At 39.2% G+C, this 17,691-nt stretch overlaps 1 protein-coding gene across 1 annotated transcript in view; it reads left to right on the plus strand.

The window, feature by feature from the left end:
* The window catches only part of tex264a (testis expressed 264, ER-phagy receptor a), a 77,207-nt gene that overhangs the window by 13,033 nt on the left and 46,483 nt on the right, over positions 1–17,691 (plus strand). Inside the window, exon 2 of the mRNA XM_080462046.1 lies at positions 1,661–1,882. Coding sequence (XP_080318172.1) covers positions 1,661–1,882 — 222 coding nt within the window. The remainder of the gene's footprint in view (positions 1–1,660; positions 1,883–17,691) is intronic.

Here is a 17,691-nt window from a genome sequence, read left to right on the forward strand (position 1 = left end):
ACGGTCGTACAGCAAAAAACAGGAGAAGATTTCACAGAACTGTACTGGGTTTTTAGATGTTTTAATTAATTTCCCACGAGTTGGTTGAACTCCATATTCATTTGTGGACTTTAAAGTTTATTAATCCTGCCTGTCCAGACAATTTTTTTTGTCTCCAAATGTTCAGTGTTGATTGAAAATTAAATGGCATACATTTCAAACTTTTTTGAAATGGGAGCTCAGTGTCACAGTGAAGATGATTTTTTAAAAAAAAATTTTTATTCACTTTGGCAAGACTTCTCTTGTGGTGCAGACCTAATTAAAACAGGCCCACTGCATGACAGTTAGGAAACAAATACTCAAACATCTATGGCAAGATCTAAAAGATGGTGGGCTGTAATGTGAACCTGTACCATCAAAAATGTGCAGAAACTGATATGATCTTTTAACAACAGCTCCCACTCTCCATCTGTGCCTGTCAGACAGACTACAAACTGTAAGGAAATGCGAGTGGGAGATTTTCTGTCAGATCCTCATCTGACTGACGGCCTGCTCACGTGTCGCTATTCTGCCTTCATCACATCTGCATAAGCACATGTTGGCGCATTAGGATAAGTAAAGTAAGTCATATAGCTTTTAGGGGAAAGAGGTCAAGCTTCCATGTCCCCTTAGTGTCAGTCCCATTGTTGTGAATTCTGTGTGCGCAGCTGTGGTATATCAAATGTTTGTTTAGTAGAAGGAATAATTTCTGTCATCGGATAGTTTGCCGTTATATGTAACTTTTCTGTTAGCTATAATGATTGTAATAACTTCCAGGAGTGAGTTAAGTCTGACCTCGCTTTGTGATGGTGCAGCATATTTCTATGACTTTAATTTAAATGATTTCTATTTTTACATCCACATCGGTGCATTATTTTTTAAATTGTTTTTGCCAATTCAGCATAATTTACACAAAATTTCACAACGATGGTTTTCTCATGATTGAAGTATATACATTTATATTTATAATAACTGTACTCCAGTGTAATACAGTATTGTCTTTGACATCAGTAACTGCCTTTATTGTCACTCAGATGGTCTTAACCTTGGCTGGATTTAATCATTTCCAAACATAAATAATACTCTGACCTATATGTACCTACTGACAACAGTGGATATATTTTATGCAATAGTTACTGTTTAGTGTCCTCTTTAAAGCCTTCTATGGTTTTGTTTATTCAGTAACACAATGTGTGTGTGAACTGTCAGACATTTAAGTAAAGAACATTCTTAATAGCAATAAAAATATCATGCTATATTTCAACTTCCAGAAAGTCCCAAAACCACAATCCAAATGAATAAGCACAATCCAAATGAATAAGAAGAGATCAGATTTTATTACTTGTATAATCCCTATTTTTTTTAAATTCTCTAACAAACAAAAATGTACCTCAGTTATGTTGCGTATTGTGAAGCTAAATTGTAGATTTTGATTGTAGTCAGTATAAATTGCCACATTTGTTTATATTTCTTCACATTATTTTTCACTATATATAACTGCATAGAAATTGTCAAAATGTCACTTTTTGCCCCGACAGAGGGCGTTGACTTGCTGTGTGTTAAAGCTGCATAAGCGAGGGACTTCATTATAGTTTGTAGATGTTCTCTTGTGCATTAACTCTGTCTCTTTCTGTCCTCCCAGAGGCCACCAGAGAAGTGCCGCTATATAGTGGGCAGTGTCCTGTGTGAGGGTGAAGAAAAACCAGATGAGGAACTGCAGAAGATGTACGAGACGTATGGCTTCAAGCTGTTTTCCCTGCCAGAAGTGAGCCATGCTGTGACTGCGAGTTTCCCTTCCACCACCCCTCTGTCTTACATACTGGGACCTTACCGGGTGTACCCCAGCTTGGCATCCTACATCGAGGTACAAACACTATGAGACCGTATACACAATTATTGTTGAGCCACATCACAGCTTCACTTAACGCAATTGATTACTTGTATTTCTTTGTTTTTAAATGTTCAATCACTCTGAGTTTTGTTATCAGTGTCACTTCTCCATGATGACCTCAAATGACAGGAGAATAAATATTTTCTTTCTTTCTTTTTTTTTTGCAGTGTTTGCCTATAAACCTCTGATAGTGTATGTCCCTCTTTCAGCATCCTGCTTGTCAGAAAAACCCTCTCTCGTGTGCTGTTTAATTCATCACATGAGCAGATGAGCTCTTTAAAGTAGATTAAGAATAGATGAAGTAGTAGGAATGAAGGTATGTCTGGGTCCCGGAGCCCATATGCTGGGCTCCATGTCCTCAGGACAGGCCTGAAAAAGCTATTGACATTTACTGATGACATTTACACACATGGATTCATTTAGGGGGCATCCCGCTGCATGAATAATGATCTACTTTCGTTTGTGTGTGGGTGTGTGCACGTGCCTGCTCCCATCTGTTTATTTAAGTCTCTGTCTTTCATAAAAGGAGATAGAAACAAGTCAATATTATTGTGTGTGTGTGTGTGTGTGTGTGTGTGTGTGTGTGTGTGTGTGTGTGTGTGTGTGTGTGTGTGTGTGTGTGTGTGCGTGTGTGCGTGTGTGCGTGTGTGCGTGCGTGCGTGCGTGCGTGCGTGCGTGCGTGCGTGCGTGCGTGCGTGCGTGTGCATGAAAAACTGCACTGTGACAGTAGCGCCATACAGTGTTAAAGGTCATTGATCTTCCTCTGTAGTTCTGTAAAATTGCACAGTTTAACAGAAAACAGCACTTTTGAATTCTCTACTCAAAGATATTAATTTTATGTTCACCATGTAGAAGTGAATAGTGGTGCTCTTGTGTCATATGTAGTGCTTTCTTCCATACTCTTTCATTGGACACGAGGTTCAAGGACTCAGGTCGATGGAATCATCCATTGATTGTCTCAAGTTCTTTCATCATCTCAAAGCTGTCAGGCTCATTCTTAAGGTAGTCTATATAGTGTGGAACATTTCTGAAAGGTCTGAGCAGGATGCATTGTCTCTCTGGCTCGCTTCAGGCCAGAAGGTTATTTGTGTGTGAATGAGTTCACAATGCATAGGATGAACTCAAACAAACCAAATTTAAGTAGGAAACTTTAAACAACTAGTGATTCAGGGGTGTGGGGAGCTGGAGCCAATCACAGTTGACTTTGAGTGACTGCAGATTACACCGTGGATGTGGACACTCCACACACTCCCAACCAAACATGCTCTGAGGCAAAAGAGCTGACCAGTACACTACTGTGAGACCAATTTTTGTAGTACATCCTCATTTTATCTTTGATCCTGTTATTACTTTTGCGACTCAGGGTGCTTTCTTTTCTTTCCCTCTTAATGCTACCATGATTCACAGAAATCACCAGCACCAACATGAACCCTGGCTGGATGCAGTTTTTTGTCTTTCATTGCCAGTCCTTGTTAGTGTAGACTGACATGCATTTATCTTGATACATACACGACAGTCACTGCTTTTTTATTTCTTCTGTTTACCCTGCCTGCGAGTTCTCAGACCCATAAATCTTCCCCTGCACCCAGCAGCTCAACATACTCTCTGTAGCTGGTAGTACAGTGACAAGGCAATGATATCCCCTCTGTCAGGAACTGAAGCAGGGTCACGATGAAATGGTAACTTCAAGTTAAAAGTCTCAAAAGCACAGCTACATTGTGTGATGTTTTGTTAGTATAGAGCTAGAAGCCGCTCCGACTTTAAGCACTTTTGCTCCGCACAAAATTGTAATCCTGAAAAGAAACATACAGTATCGAGCCTACAAGTTTCTTTTTTTTTTTTTTTCATCTTTTTTTAGTCTGGTCCTTGCAGCCCTATATATACTGCAACAGCCAGCATCAGAGGACAGGACAAACTCATAACATTTGTGCTAACACAGACTAAATGGTTTGAGGGCAAAGCCTTCCCTTGATGTTAAAATTTAGTAGTATTCCCATTTTAGTCTGTAGTGCTGTTACATAATTATAACTTGTGGCAGTGTGGGTTTTTGTGTGCATGCATCTGTGTCCTTCAAGCCATCTGATGTCACCAAGAAAAATAAAGTACCTGTTTTTACTCTCTCACACTCATCCGCCATGAGACTGTGGTGTTTAGTCCATCAGATGGCCTGCATGCTGTGACAGGTTGTTTAGCAGCTGCCCCTGTCTGTGGACGAGCTAATAACACACTTAACATTAAGCCTGTACTGTGGACCTGCAAGTGCACTTTGCACACAAGCTATAGCTGGGCTAATGAATAATGGAGGGTGGTTTAGAGAGGCTTGTTTTAGAGGATGGTATGTGAATGTGCTAGAAATGTGTGCATAACGTATGCATGACTAATTGAGTAAATTTGTAGAATGAGGGACTTTGAAACGGCGTCGACACTTCTGTGACATCGATTAATGGAGTAGATGAGCTTAATTGGATTTTCCTTCAATATTTACTCTTTTCCGTCTACGAAGTAATCAAAATGTGTCCTACATTTATATTATGTCTTTTTTGCGTGTTTTTACAAATACTGAATCTCTAAACCAACTTACTGTATCGTCTGCGGTAAGGTCCATGAATATTTGGACAAAATCGCTTTAATGGATTCAAAATGAATCAAAATATCCTTCAAGTGCAGACTATGAGCTTTATATCGAGGCTATTAACATCTAAACCATGTGAAGGGTGTACAAACTAAAATTTGTCATTTCCACCTATTAAAGGGACCACAAGTATTTAGATGAAGTAATACAATTATAAATTGCACATCTGGTGGTGCAATGGGTTAAGATTTGACCTTGGTAGTAAGAGACCTTGGTTTAAGTTAGTGTTTCAGCAGGAAGGGTGTCCTGAGTAAATACTAGCCAAGCCTACATAGATATATATATATATATGTGCATCCATCCATATATATATATATATATATATATATGGACCTGACTGTATTATTTCATAAAGACAAAACAAATGCTGGCTGAGTGTGATGAGCAACTGTACAGATATGTGTTATCTACACACTTGCTATGACATTCAGTACGTGAAGAATCTATAGTGTTTATAATCAAGTTTTTTGTTTCACTTGTGAAATGTCAGTCCAATATTGATTCATTCTCTAGTTTCAGTATAGACTTCAACAACTCCTGATAGGCTATATGACTCTTTGGTTGCTGAGCAGTGTGCTGCTGTGTTCCCCAGCTCGCTGTGATAACTGTGAGGATCCTTTAAGCCCCCAGCAGCAGGAGCTTTTTCATGGCTACACCTACTAACAAGGCTGCTGAGGATGGTGAGCCTGAGCCACCACAGGAATTGGTGGTCTTAAAAATCAAAACAAGAAGCCAAGAAACTCCAAAATAATCCTCATCTCCCTGAAGTCACACCTGATATCTTTGCAATTGCTAGTTTGTTAAAGAAAAACAAAAAAAAACTTGATTAGTGCTGGTTTCAGCCTCACAGTTCTCAGTCACATTATGTAAACGAGCATTGCTCCTGAGACCAGGGAGGTGGGTTTATTGCCTGGCTTTTTGCCCAGCTTTCAGTGTAAACGACTTCTCATTGACCATCACACTCCTGCTGGCATCCTTCAGTGCTTCAGTTCTCAGTGAGCGGTCTAAGCGCATGAGTGCCTTCTTATAAAATCTATCTGGTTTTCTGCAAACATTATCTTTTCTCTGAACAACACATAAAATAAGAATCATGCTAAAGATGTGTGATGGATACTTAAAGCATCCGTAGTAGGGCTGCATCGTGTTTTTTGTGAAAGGATGTCTGTATGTTTCTTATATCAGTTGAATATCTAACATCTTGTGCTTTTGTGTTTTTCTGCTGTTTTTCTTTCATCCATCCATCCAAATGAAAGCAGAGATTGAACAGTTTTGACCAGAAGATGCCTGGGATTGTATCACTTGAGTCAAAATGACCAGTGGTAAAAGAAGGCAAAATGAGAGGATAAGGCAGTAGCCGTCACACTCTATTAAAGGATTTGGCCGGGCCCCAGTTTGAGAACAGACCTTTTCAGGACATGAGAAATCAAAGCAAACAATGACAGTGGTGTTATTTTGGTGCTGTTTTAGACAAAACTGGAATTTTCCCAGTAATGAAATGCTGATAGCCTCCGTCTATTGAGTAATCTTCTTATCTGAATCAAGCTTCAAGCATCATGATTTGGGAGCTTTTTCTCCCTTTAATTATTTCTCCTTTCACTCTTTCACACCAAGAGATTCTGTACCTTGCAAGTGCCCTCATAATCTAAATGTATGTATACAACTGATCTTAAGTTTGTACCATTGAAGGTATTTGACTCCTCAAAATATCTTTTTGCTTTGTACAGCTTCCCATGTTGTTTTTTTCCCCAGAAGAAACATACTGTATTGGATTGAGAATATTCTGACATACAAATCAATGCTCACACTGCAAACAGATCTAAAAAAAACTCCCCTTTCTCTCCATCAGCATTCCAGTTCATTTTCTTGTATGTTTTCTTCCCCAGATTTTTAAGCAAAGAAAATCTCAAGCGATTTGACACTGAAAAACAACTACGATATTGTTTTGAATTCAATCTGAATTAGTAACATCACCATGAAGGCCCACCACATACAACATTAGTTGTTGGGGTTTGTTTTGTTGATAGCCGCACAGCAGGGAATCTAATAGTGTGTCACAGATAGACAGCTTATGATTATTTTTGTGCCTATAAGGGTATCACTCTAGTATGTCACCTGGGGCACCAGGGGGAAAAAAAACTGCTGTTCATTTTAGGTAATGCAGTTTTGTTGTCAATTAGGACACTGAATGAACAAAAGTATGATCTGTCATTGCCAATATTTTTTTTTTTACCAGATAGCTCCCTAAGATGAACAATCTTGTTCCACATATTGATGCTACATGACCTGTCTGTAACAAGCCTCTGATCAAATATCATTCCTGACCATAAAGACTTTTTTTTTGTGCTTGACTAACTTGACATAACCATAACAGAACTGTTATGTAATGTCCCCATCCTGTATTAAGAGGTTCTTTGGACACGTTTGCACCCTGAGAACATTTCAGCCCATGGAGCGGCAGAGGCCGGGATTGATAAATGGATCCAGCAACTTTGCCTCAACCACCAAGATACAGTGATTTAATGAAGTTACTTTCTTTGGTATGACCTTGGTAAATAACTTTTCAAGGCTTTGCTAGGCCGGTCTGACCAGTGCTGTGTAAATCTTTATGGAAACGAGGATACAATTTGCAGTTGCACAACTGCATCCAGGTCAAGAAATTGAATGTTGGATAAATATGTCTTAATGAATTCTCTTTATCCTTTGTAACGTTGTTTCTCTCAAGATTTCAAACACAGAAAAAAAATAATCAAATGATGTAATGGTCCCACAGAAATGGGCGGCCTATTTACACTCTGTGTGGAAGTAAATTAGTTGGATCTTGACCACTGAATGACAAGCGAGAAGTGGCAATGTGGATATTTTTGATTTTTTGGTTTCTATCATTTCTTCTTTTGTAAACCATTAATAAATGGCTCGTTTGCTAGAAAAACCCTGAGGCCACAAAATATGTCCGCTCTCATAGCTGTATGTGTATCCTCTGTGTTTGATCCTCCAGTTTTTGGCAAACTAAAGCTGCATCATGAGTGAAATACCTTTTACTGCAGGCTTTATTCATTTAATCCAAAATGTCATCCCAGGAGAATTGACACAAGCAGATATTTGAAGAGAAAATACAGAAAATATTCCTTATTCCTCTTGGAACAAAATCAATTAAGATTCATAGTCTGCTCATCTATGATGTATTGTATGTTTAGTACAGTATATAATTTCCATCCATCCATCTACTATTTATCCAGCTTATGGTTGTGGGCCATTTCAGCAGATCCCAGCTAACATTGGACGAAGTTAGGTTACATCCGGGACAGGTTGCTCGTCACACACACACACTCCCAGCCACAATTATGGGCAGTTGAGAAGCGCCAATTTGGCTCAAATGCATGTTTTTGAACGGAGCGCAAACCAGGGACCTTCTCACTTTGACTTGAGAATGGAGGTGCACTTAAACTGTGTCCTTTCACCTTACCTGTCTCAACAAACTTTCACTCCTCACTCCTTCACTCCTCATTGGTGACAATGCTGCCATGCAGTGAGCAACATGTGGTTGTGTGTCTTCTTGCAGGACACATTACGAGGCGACAGCAGGAATCGAACCGTTCGATCAGAGAGAAAACCTTTACCGCCTGAGTCACAGCCGCCCTGAGTGGACTAAACACCAGTGATTACAAGTTGTTTTGAAGTATTGTTAAATTTTATATGAATGAGTTGCAGCCAGGAGTGCATCCCTACTGTGGGGTTTCAGTGTTAATTGCAGGTAAGATCCAGTCTGTCTTCAAACTTCCCGTTAGTGGCACTCCACCACTGCACACGTTTGATTCTTCACCACCACCATCACACCCTGCTCATGGTTTATTCATCCGCCACTCTTCTGCAACTTCTTTGATCTTATTATTTGTTGAATTAAATATAGAAAATTTGTTTTGCTTGTCCACAGCATCTATATTTCATACAGTGTCTTGATTAGAGGTTAGCCAGTGGAACTGTTCTGATTTCAGGTGTATCCACCGAGAAAACAAGAACTGAGATGCCCTTCGCTCTGGTTAGATCGTCCTGTCTGTGAATATAAATGTGTTTGTTCACTCACAGCCAGCTGCTGTTTCTGCAACAACTGCCAACATGAATTCTATAGAGTTGTATTGTTGTATACCCCCAGAATATTCTTGGTTACTAGAAAACATAGAAAAACCGGTTCTCAGCAGATTCAATGCCCAGTTGAGTGCAGCTGAAACATTATATTCCATCTGTCAACCCACAAGCCAGTAAATTGGGAGTTGAGGCACTGTTAGAAAAAAATGTAGGGTGGTAGCTTTTAATTAGCATACCAGCTAAGGTTGCTACTTGTCAGAAAATATACGGGGTGAAAAAAACAACATTCAAAGGAAGGAATTCTGGGGCCGAATGGTAGGGTAGTTGCGACTGCTTTCACCTCTCAGATCTAAGATTTGATGCCAAGTTCAGGGGTCTTTCTCTTTGGAAATTGCTAGTTCTTCCTGTGCATGCATGGGTTTCCTCCAGATGTTCCGATTCCCCCACAGTCAAACATGTGTTTAAGGTTGATTGTTGAAGGGACCACCCGCAAGAAAGGTTCTTAATCGGTGCAATGTGATCTGGGTGACTGTGCTCAGACTGCCACCCCTGCGACCCGCAAATGAATAAGCAGGAGAAGATGGATGGATGGATGGATGGATGTAAATTGCCCATTGGTGTAAATGTGTTCCTGAGCTTGGCTATTTTCCGACGCTTGCCTTGTGACTGAAATACTGTCCAGGATGTGCGGAGCTCTACGTACTTGGAATTAAGTAAGAAAAAGCAGGAGACAAGTTTTATAGATGAAGGAAGGAAGCAAAATTGGGCAAGCCTTGAATTCAAGTGACTGCAATGGAGCCAAAACATTGTACATTGAAACAATTCCTGCTTGAGTTTACCTTCTTGTGGTTTGCTTGATGAAGAAAAGAGAGCTTTACAGTCTCAGGTGATCAGTCGGACTTCCCTGGAGGCTAGTGCAAATATTGCGCCCTCTCACAGACCCCGTTTACCAGGAACTCACGCGCTGACTAAAGTTTCAAAACCCAGTCCATCACCAATTAGCAAAAAAATAACATGGACTTTAATAAGGCGTATATTCTAACACAAGCCTTGTTTTCTCTCTAACAGACATGAATGTTTAATGGCTGTGCTTCCACCACATTCTGTCTCCAACGTTGTCACACAGAGTAACACACACACACAGGCGGTGTACTCCTAATAATCTTAAATCGTGTTACATGGTTATAAAGCCAATTATTTTCTCCACTAAGTCAGGTAAAAAGAATCCTCCCACTCTCTTCCTATCACAGCATTTCTGAATGTCATGCTTTATATTATGGCTGTTTTTCCTGTTATCTCGCTGCCAGAGTTGTGTTCAGGTACCTGTCTGAGGGTTGAATTGTTATGCAGATAACAACTCATCTCGCTTTGTTCTATGGTGTATTGACACCATACAGACAAGACCCTCTGGGCTCATAGATAGTATAGCTTTTCAAAGGTTCTAAGGGTGTTTGGGTACAGGGGAATCTGATTATCTATTCAGGATTATTTTAAGACACTGTTCAGAGGTTCTGTTTTCCTCTTTGTTCTGCCTTCCCCACCTGTCTCATTTTACTAAGTATGTGATAATGCATTATGCTAATCGGCTTTCCTTTTAGTAATTATTTTGGATGCTCGTTGTTTTTCCCTGCTGCGGGGAGGGAACCCAACAAGAGACATTTTAACAGGTTGTGTTTTGTCACAAGGGAGGAAGGCAGTTCATGGTCTTGGATGGCGGGGTAGCAGAAATGATAATGTGTCTTTAAGGCATGGTTTAGTTTTGGGAACTTTCAAGTAGCTCTCCGCTGTGGGATGAAACTACAGCTGTCTGCTGAAGCTGAGCTCTCCACCAGCTTATTTTATGGGTATTTACAGATATATGTGAAATCTGAAAGGAGTTCCTTATCATATGGTGCATTCAAAGTGCAAGCTAAGGATATACCTAAAAATGTACGAGTTATTTGGCACAATAATTAGCAAAAATTTAACTGTCTGTTCTTGAATATTTACACTTTCTTTCTTTGACTCTGAACTGGGTAAAGCAATATAGAAGATGGATGGATGATAAAATTGTCCAGAGACTATACCTTCTCCCTATAATGCTTTCCAGAATCAATTCAAGCATTACTCATCTGGTTGGCACTATTATCAGAGACGATGAAACTTGGCATTATAGTAGCAACCCTCCCATTTTTTTCCCTGTTAATTCTTTTTTCATATCACGTATTGAGAAATTCAGACGAGCCTGGAGGGAGATGTAGGCGGAGGGAAAGGCGTGGCAGGATTGCACCTGCTTTGATCCTCTTCAGCCCCTCTCCATCTTTAATGCCTCCTAGACTCAGGGCGCAGACTCCCTTAACTGCTCTCTGTTCAGAGATTTCTGCGTGGGCTGGTGCAGAAAAGCAGGGGTTGTGGCTGTGATGCCATCAAAGTGCAGAAAGGAAAGTGAGAGTCAATAAGAGATGTGTAAGTTTGTGAGCGAGCGTCTGTCTCAGTGACTGATTGCTGTGGAGCTGGGTGAAAATGTGACTGGGACTGTGTCTGTCTGCTCACCGTTTAAACGTCCGTCTGTTTTAAAATGTCGATTGTGGTGAATGCAAGATGAATCTCTTTCAATATTAATGCTGTCATTCCTCAGTATTGTTCCTTGCATTACATTTTTATTGGCTACCACCAGATTCCTGTTTCTTGAGGGCTGTTGAAAATAATAACCTGAACATCAGTCCGGAGGAGGAGGCAGCCCCTGAACTGCGATGCTTCATATTATGTGTTTACAATTAATATGCCTGTTATCCCCTCAGTCTGCGGTGTGACAGTCTGCAGAGGAAACACTTGGCTGTAGATGCACAATGCTATATTTAGACTCCAGTGACGCTGATGACAGTTTCATCACTTTTCTTTTTTTTCTTCTTTTCCTTCCCACAAAGCCTGCGCAGGGATGTGTTCGGAGGCTTGTGCACACACACTGGGTTCTTTGTAAAATTTTATATGAAGCTTTCTTTATTTGCTGTGCCAGGCTATCATTGGAATTTTGTTTAATTAAAGCTGAGAGACAGATAATCAATCACACATCCATCCCAATTAAGAGCCACACAAGTAACTGTACTTTCATTCTATTTTTACTTACAGTAGTAGTGCATCGATAAGCATGAACCAGTCATTCACCTTTTCTCAGGGTTGTTTAGCTCTACACTGGACAGTCAATTTCACCAACTATTACACAGTGACCAATAGGAGTCTCAACAGAAACTAACACGGAAGAAAATAAATACAAAGCATTTATGTATGTCATGGGGGAAATTGAAATTCCTATGGGGGAAGTTGCAATATGTCTCTGGAGACTCTCAATCGTCTCGGTCACAGTTTTGCCCCTTCATTGGCTAAGTGATCAAAATGGGCACATTTCTTGCAATTTAATAATAGTAAAATAAAGACAGCCACAGTTAAAGCTGAGCAGGGCCTTGCATTTTACTAATCATGATGAACAACATTTGTGAACAACATGTCGTCTTGGAGCAGTAGTATAGAGAGTGTTAAAACATGATGCTTGAACCTTTCACTGGGAATGTTTAGTAAAATTTCCAAGCAAGAGAGAAGAAGGGAACGTGTGTAATTTTGGTCAGTTGGGCAACTTTACGACATATGTGATGAAATGAAAATGTAATGCAGTGATCATTATGTACTTAATTTATAAATTTACATACATGATATATCGTTGTTTTCTGCTCCGAATTTTCTAAGTGTCCTATAAAAGGTTGAGCGTTTGAAGATATTTCCCTTTACTTTTGAGAAACTTCATTTATTTTAAAACTTCCTTTTACCATTGTAATGGCAAATATTTGTAATACAATTAACACAGCAATTGAAGTGAAACATACTTGAACACACACATACAGTGACTTGTGTGTGTGTGGAAAAGTTGAGGTATGAATACTTGTTTAAGCACTGGAGCTGATCCAGTAACAGGATGCACTGATGATCGCCTCAGACAGAAGAGGAGGTTATCAGAGTGTGTTCTCCTTCATGAATGTAGAAAATCAAGCATGTTATTGAGATTGCACAAAATACTGTGAATGTGATTTACAGCAACTCAAAATGTTTGTGTTGTATATAATTTTGCAGTTTTTGACATACATGAAAAGAAAATCATCTCAGCCTTTAGCGGAGATGCTGGCATTATTGTGATGAGAGGCATTTCCAGATCTGTTTGCCATGACTTTTATTTGCTTACCGTAAGGTATTTTCTGTGTTGAACTGCTTCTTAGGTCTTGTTTCTGAATTGTTCCTGTTCCTTGCCATTCCGCTCCAACATGTTTGACAAGTTCCTCTATTGAAATGTCCAACTCTGCGGTATCACACTTCATTCTGTGATAGTGAAGGCTCAGTGATTAACATCCATTCTTAATATTAATATTTCAAATTGATTATTAATCCAGAGGAAAGGAGGTCATGTCAGACACTCAGGAGCAGATGGAAAACAGAATGTCAATGCCTCCCAAAAAAGATAAGAGTCACATCTTATTGAATTCATATTTTGACCTTCTGACTATGTTTTCTGTCTTTGATATATTTCAGCATTTGAGAATCTCGATATGATTCAATTTTTCACATGCAAGGTGCAAAATACAATCAAATCAGTTTCGAAAGTGGAAAGTTTTAATAGAGGGTGTGGAAACCCGAAATACTGCAATCATAACTTACCCGCCTTAAATTTGATCCTCACAGTCACAGAAACTGAGATCTGAGGATTTGTAAAGACGGTCAGAAAATTAAAACATGCATCTGTAGCTGACGATGGGTGACACTGGTGACAGAATCGATTCCTATTTCTCTAAATCATATTAAGTTGATCTTTTGTGAAAATTGAGTGCTGAATAATTTTGCCTCGAACAAACTAATGTTGAGATAAAGGCATGTCTCTTAAAAGTGTTTTGGTAGTGCTCTTCTGCAATTCCTTTCTTCATGATCACTCCCCCCTGGGTTTTTTTTACAGATTGCAGAGAATCCAAACATAGCAAGTGTATCCCTTCATAAAGATAACACAATGTTCTTTTTAGCCTCACAGTTGGAGGGAAAAGGCATCCAAAAGCAGTTTCAGACCAATAATGAAACAGAAAAAAACTTGTTGATGTTAAAACTACAAACATATGAAACCCTCAGACCGTTGCCTAAAGAAATTACTTTCAACCCAACTTTGGGTTTTAATTGGAAATCATTTATAAAAATAATGAGTCTTTGGTATAATCTTACACTAAAACATTCTTAAATGTTTCCGAGGCCAAAATCACTGATTTGCCTTTTCTCTTTTCTGGCACATTAGTAAAATTAATCGAACTAAATTGGGTCAAGAAAGATGCACAAGAAAATGTTTTATTTGGCTAAAAGTAGACATGCCAGAAATGGCAACAGATTAAGTATTAGGTCAAATGACAAAAGAAGAAGGACCAAAAGTTGTTATCTATGAATATCTACCTGCCCGTACCTCAATTGCCTTTGTTTATTATCATAAAAAGTGGTTTTGATCTTCTAATTTAGTTCTCTCAAACAAATTGAAAAAGCCAATCTAGAGCTTCATTGTGTATTCAATCAATCTACATCCTTCCAGACCATGTTGTAAACATTTAACTTGGGGTTGGCTTTAATCATTCAAGTGGTTTGGTAGTGTTGCTCTTAGGCTACTAATCTTAGTGACAATTCACTGATGCAGTAAGCAAGTTTGATAGAAGGCAGAGGTGCTTGTGGTGTTCTTATTGATTCCTGCTTCCCTCTGGCTCTGGGATGGTCTTCACACTGCAGCTCCAGCTGGGCGTCACGCACCATGCTGCCAATTAGACTCTTTCTTCCTGAGCAGGCTCAGGTCGTGTTTCCACAGTTGTACATGTGACCTGCGTGGATGCAGTCATCTATCTTCTCTACTGTGCCTGCAAGTCTGGTTCGAGAGAGAGTTAAATTGACTGCAGACATTTTTCTGATTACCTTTTTTTTTTTTTTTTTTTTTTTGTTAAAATGCCAAATATATGATTTCACTTAAATTAAATTCACACTTTTCTTTTCTCACTGAGCTCAAGGCTTTCAGACCCATTGTAGTCATGTTGTAAAAATGGTCTGTCGTCTGCATTGGAGAAAGGCAGGATAGATGTGATAATGATAGTGTTACGCACGCACGTAAATGCTGTTTGCGAGTGTCAAGTAACTTGTTCATCATCAGATGGCTCACTGAGGTTTATTGACTTGATTTGGGCTTATTACACCCAGCTAAGTCGGCGAGGATACCTTGGCCTTTAAACTATGAGTTTGGCAGAGTGGGTTTGTGAAGATTACGCTTATCTTGGCGTCATCGTTTTTAAAGGAGATCCATGAGACTGTTCTCTCAGCCTCGGAGCCGAGCAGAATGTGGAGTGCAAAAGCGATGAACATGGTCTTTGTAGACCTTATAGTAATTGTCCTGGATGTTACTAAAACTAGAAATATGGATATAAGCTTATATTACTGGTGTTGTGATACCCGTTCCTTCTATGTATTTAGTGACCTCTGTAAGTTACATTGGTATTTTGTAAAGAAAAACGAAAAACAATTATGTTTTTACAAGCTTTTTTTTGCACATGTTTTCCCCACACCTACCTCACATGTTTGCACAGCACATGCTGCTGTCAGGGACTTGGCATCATTTGTTGGCAATTCAAATATTTATTTTTGGTTTATTTGCTTCAAGATTATTGAATTTGACTGCATCCTCAAAATTTTTTATTTTATTTACAACAGCACTGAGTATGCTTCAAATTTTAACTTCAGCATTGACTCAACGATAGTTGTAGAAATATATCAGCTGTGAAAGTTAACGTGAATTTGACACAGTCTGGCTTGGAGAAGTAAACCTCAGGCGGTTCCGCTTTTGAAATGCACCCAAACCCAGGTCAGGTAAGGCTCAATGTGTATGTTGTGCTTTATAGGTTTCACATTTTGGGGGTAAATGCATGGATTTCATTCTGTTACACAGCTCTGGCATGCTGCTACTAAGAAGATCCCGTTCATGATTTATGGTATGGCAATTTGTACCAATAGGCTCAATGCCAGCTTATCTCATTAATTTAGTGAGAAGATTTTAAGTTTGAAACCTCAAATGACATTAATTACTACTACTACTACTACTACTACTACTACTACTACTACTACTACTACTACTAATCTTTCTTTTTGTACATATTGATATTTCCACACTGGTAACATTAGTTAGTAGTAAGAGCATGTATTATTTTTGGGAGAATTTCATGAAATCAGAAAGCAAGTATAAAAGTACCACTATTTTGAATTATGCTCTGTTGGTAGATGTTTGGTCTCCGTGGAGTTTTGTTTAACAATCATGCTGCGTTTTATAAAGGCTCTCAGTAGTTGTGGTTATTGCAAATTTTTCCATCATTTCTTTAAAACCCAGCCCCTGTGGTTCTGTTTTGATGAAGAATGGATACAATAACCATTGATGTATTTCAAGTCATCCCAAAGATGGCTGAACACTTCCCTGAGCTCCTTTCAACAACAACAACAACAAAAAAAAAAGAAGATCTTTATGGTTTGCTTGCAATTGATTGTCAACCTTGACTTATCATCTGTCACATAGTGCTGACCTGTGTGGGCATATTGTATCTTTGAGCAACATGACTACAGCCCTCTCTATCAGTCCGTCGTTCTGCCTCTCTGGCTGTTCCACAGCGTAAAGGCCACTCTGCTTCACCACTGTGGGTGAGCAAATATTAAATAGATGCCAGATAACTCTTGAGAGACCCCGATGGGTGGACCATACGGCGGCTAATCCACAGCCCTCAAGCTGCTGTGACACAGGAGAGAAGAAGGAGCAGAGGTGTCAAAAGAGATAAGCTGTTGACATTTCCCAAAATATGTTACGAGTTTAGCTTTTCTGTTGCTTGATTTGGTTTTTCAGCTGCTCTTATACTACAGGCCCCTTTCTATCTGTTCGGGGTTTGTTTTCCAGTGGATGCACACACTAAGATGCTGAACTTATGTAAAGTAGCCACGCAGGCATGCACTGGCCTAAAGTCATTTCTGTATCAAGGGCATGGAAAGGGATAATATCATGAAAGGAGAGGGTGAATTCTGTGTTGTGCTGAAAAAGTGGTATTATTGTCCTTAATTTTTCAGGGGGGTTACCGATGTGAAGAGTGTTGAATGGTAATGAGGTTATTATGGTTGCAAGACAAAAAAACGTGGGAACAGTTTGCTTTTGAAGATGCTTCAAGTCAATAGCAATATTTGATTTGCGATCCTGTTTCAATGATTGGACCCTCAAGATTGACGTGCTTTCCTAAACAACAATGGCTGCTTAAAATATATAGCTTATATTCAAACCGTCACTGTGGCACAAACACAACTTCATCACAAATCCTGAGGGACAATAAATCCCCAAATTCTTAGTTCTGATTTGTGCTATTTATTCAATGTTTATACAATATATGTTTGTTTCCATTTATTTAGCATCACTGCCAAGAACTGCTAATGGTTTTATCATTGTTGATGAAACAATAATCAAGCCATTCTACTAGGCACGGTCTCACGCACACATTTAAGGGCTTTTTTATCAACACTTAACTTCAAATGCATGTTTCTGAACTGTGGGAGAAAACCAGCCTCGCACGCATGTTGGAAACATGGAGGGTCCCCAAAGAAAGAGCCCCAAGCCCAAACTGAATTTGAACCCGTGATATTCTAGCCGTGAGGCAACGGCACTAACCACTACACTACTGCACATCTATTCTGATTTTCTTAGTTATGTAATTATACACAGAAAAACATACAGCCTAACGGCAAATAATTTATTGCTTTAAACATTTAGAAGGCCTGTGTGTAAGACAATAGCAAAACGCATTAACAGCACACAACCCACTGACGCTAAAGACCTCGTTTATCATTGAAACGTCATCGGAGTGCCTGATCATTAGAGTCATTTTTCTTGTTATCTTACAGTTGCATATTCATATCATCACATTCCCTGCTTTGGTTTTCTGCTTCACCTTGTATATGGTTGCCACTATATTTAAAAAAAATTCAATTTTTAAAAACATTTACAGAATAAACC

This window comes from Lipophrys pholis (assembly GCF_963383615.2).
Source record: "Lipophrys pholis genome assembly, chromosome: 4".
In the NCBI taxonomy this organism is placed as follows: Eukaryota; Metazoa; Chordata; class Actinopteri; order Blenniiformes; family Blenniidae; genus Lipophrys; species Lipophrys pholis.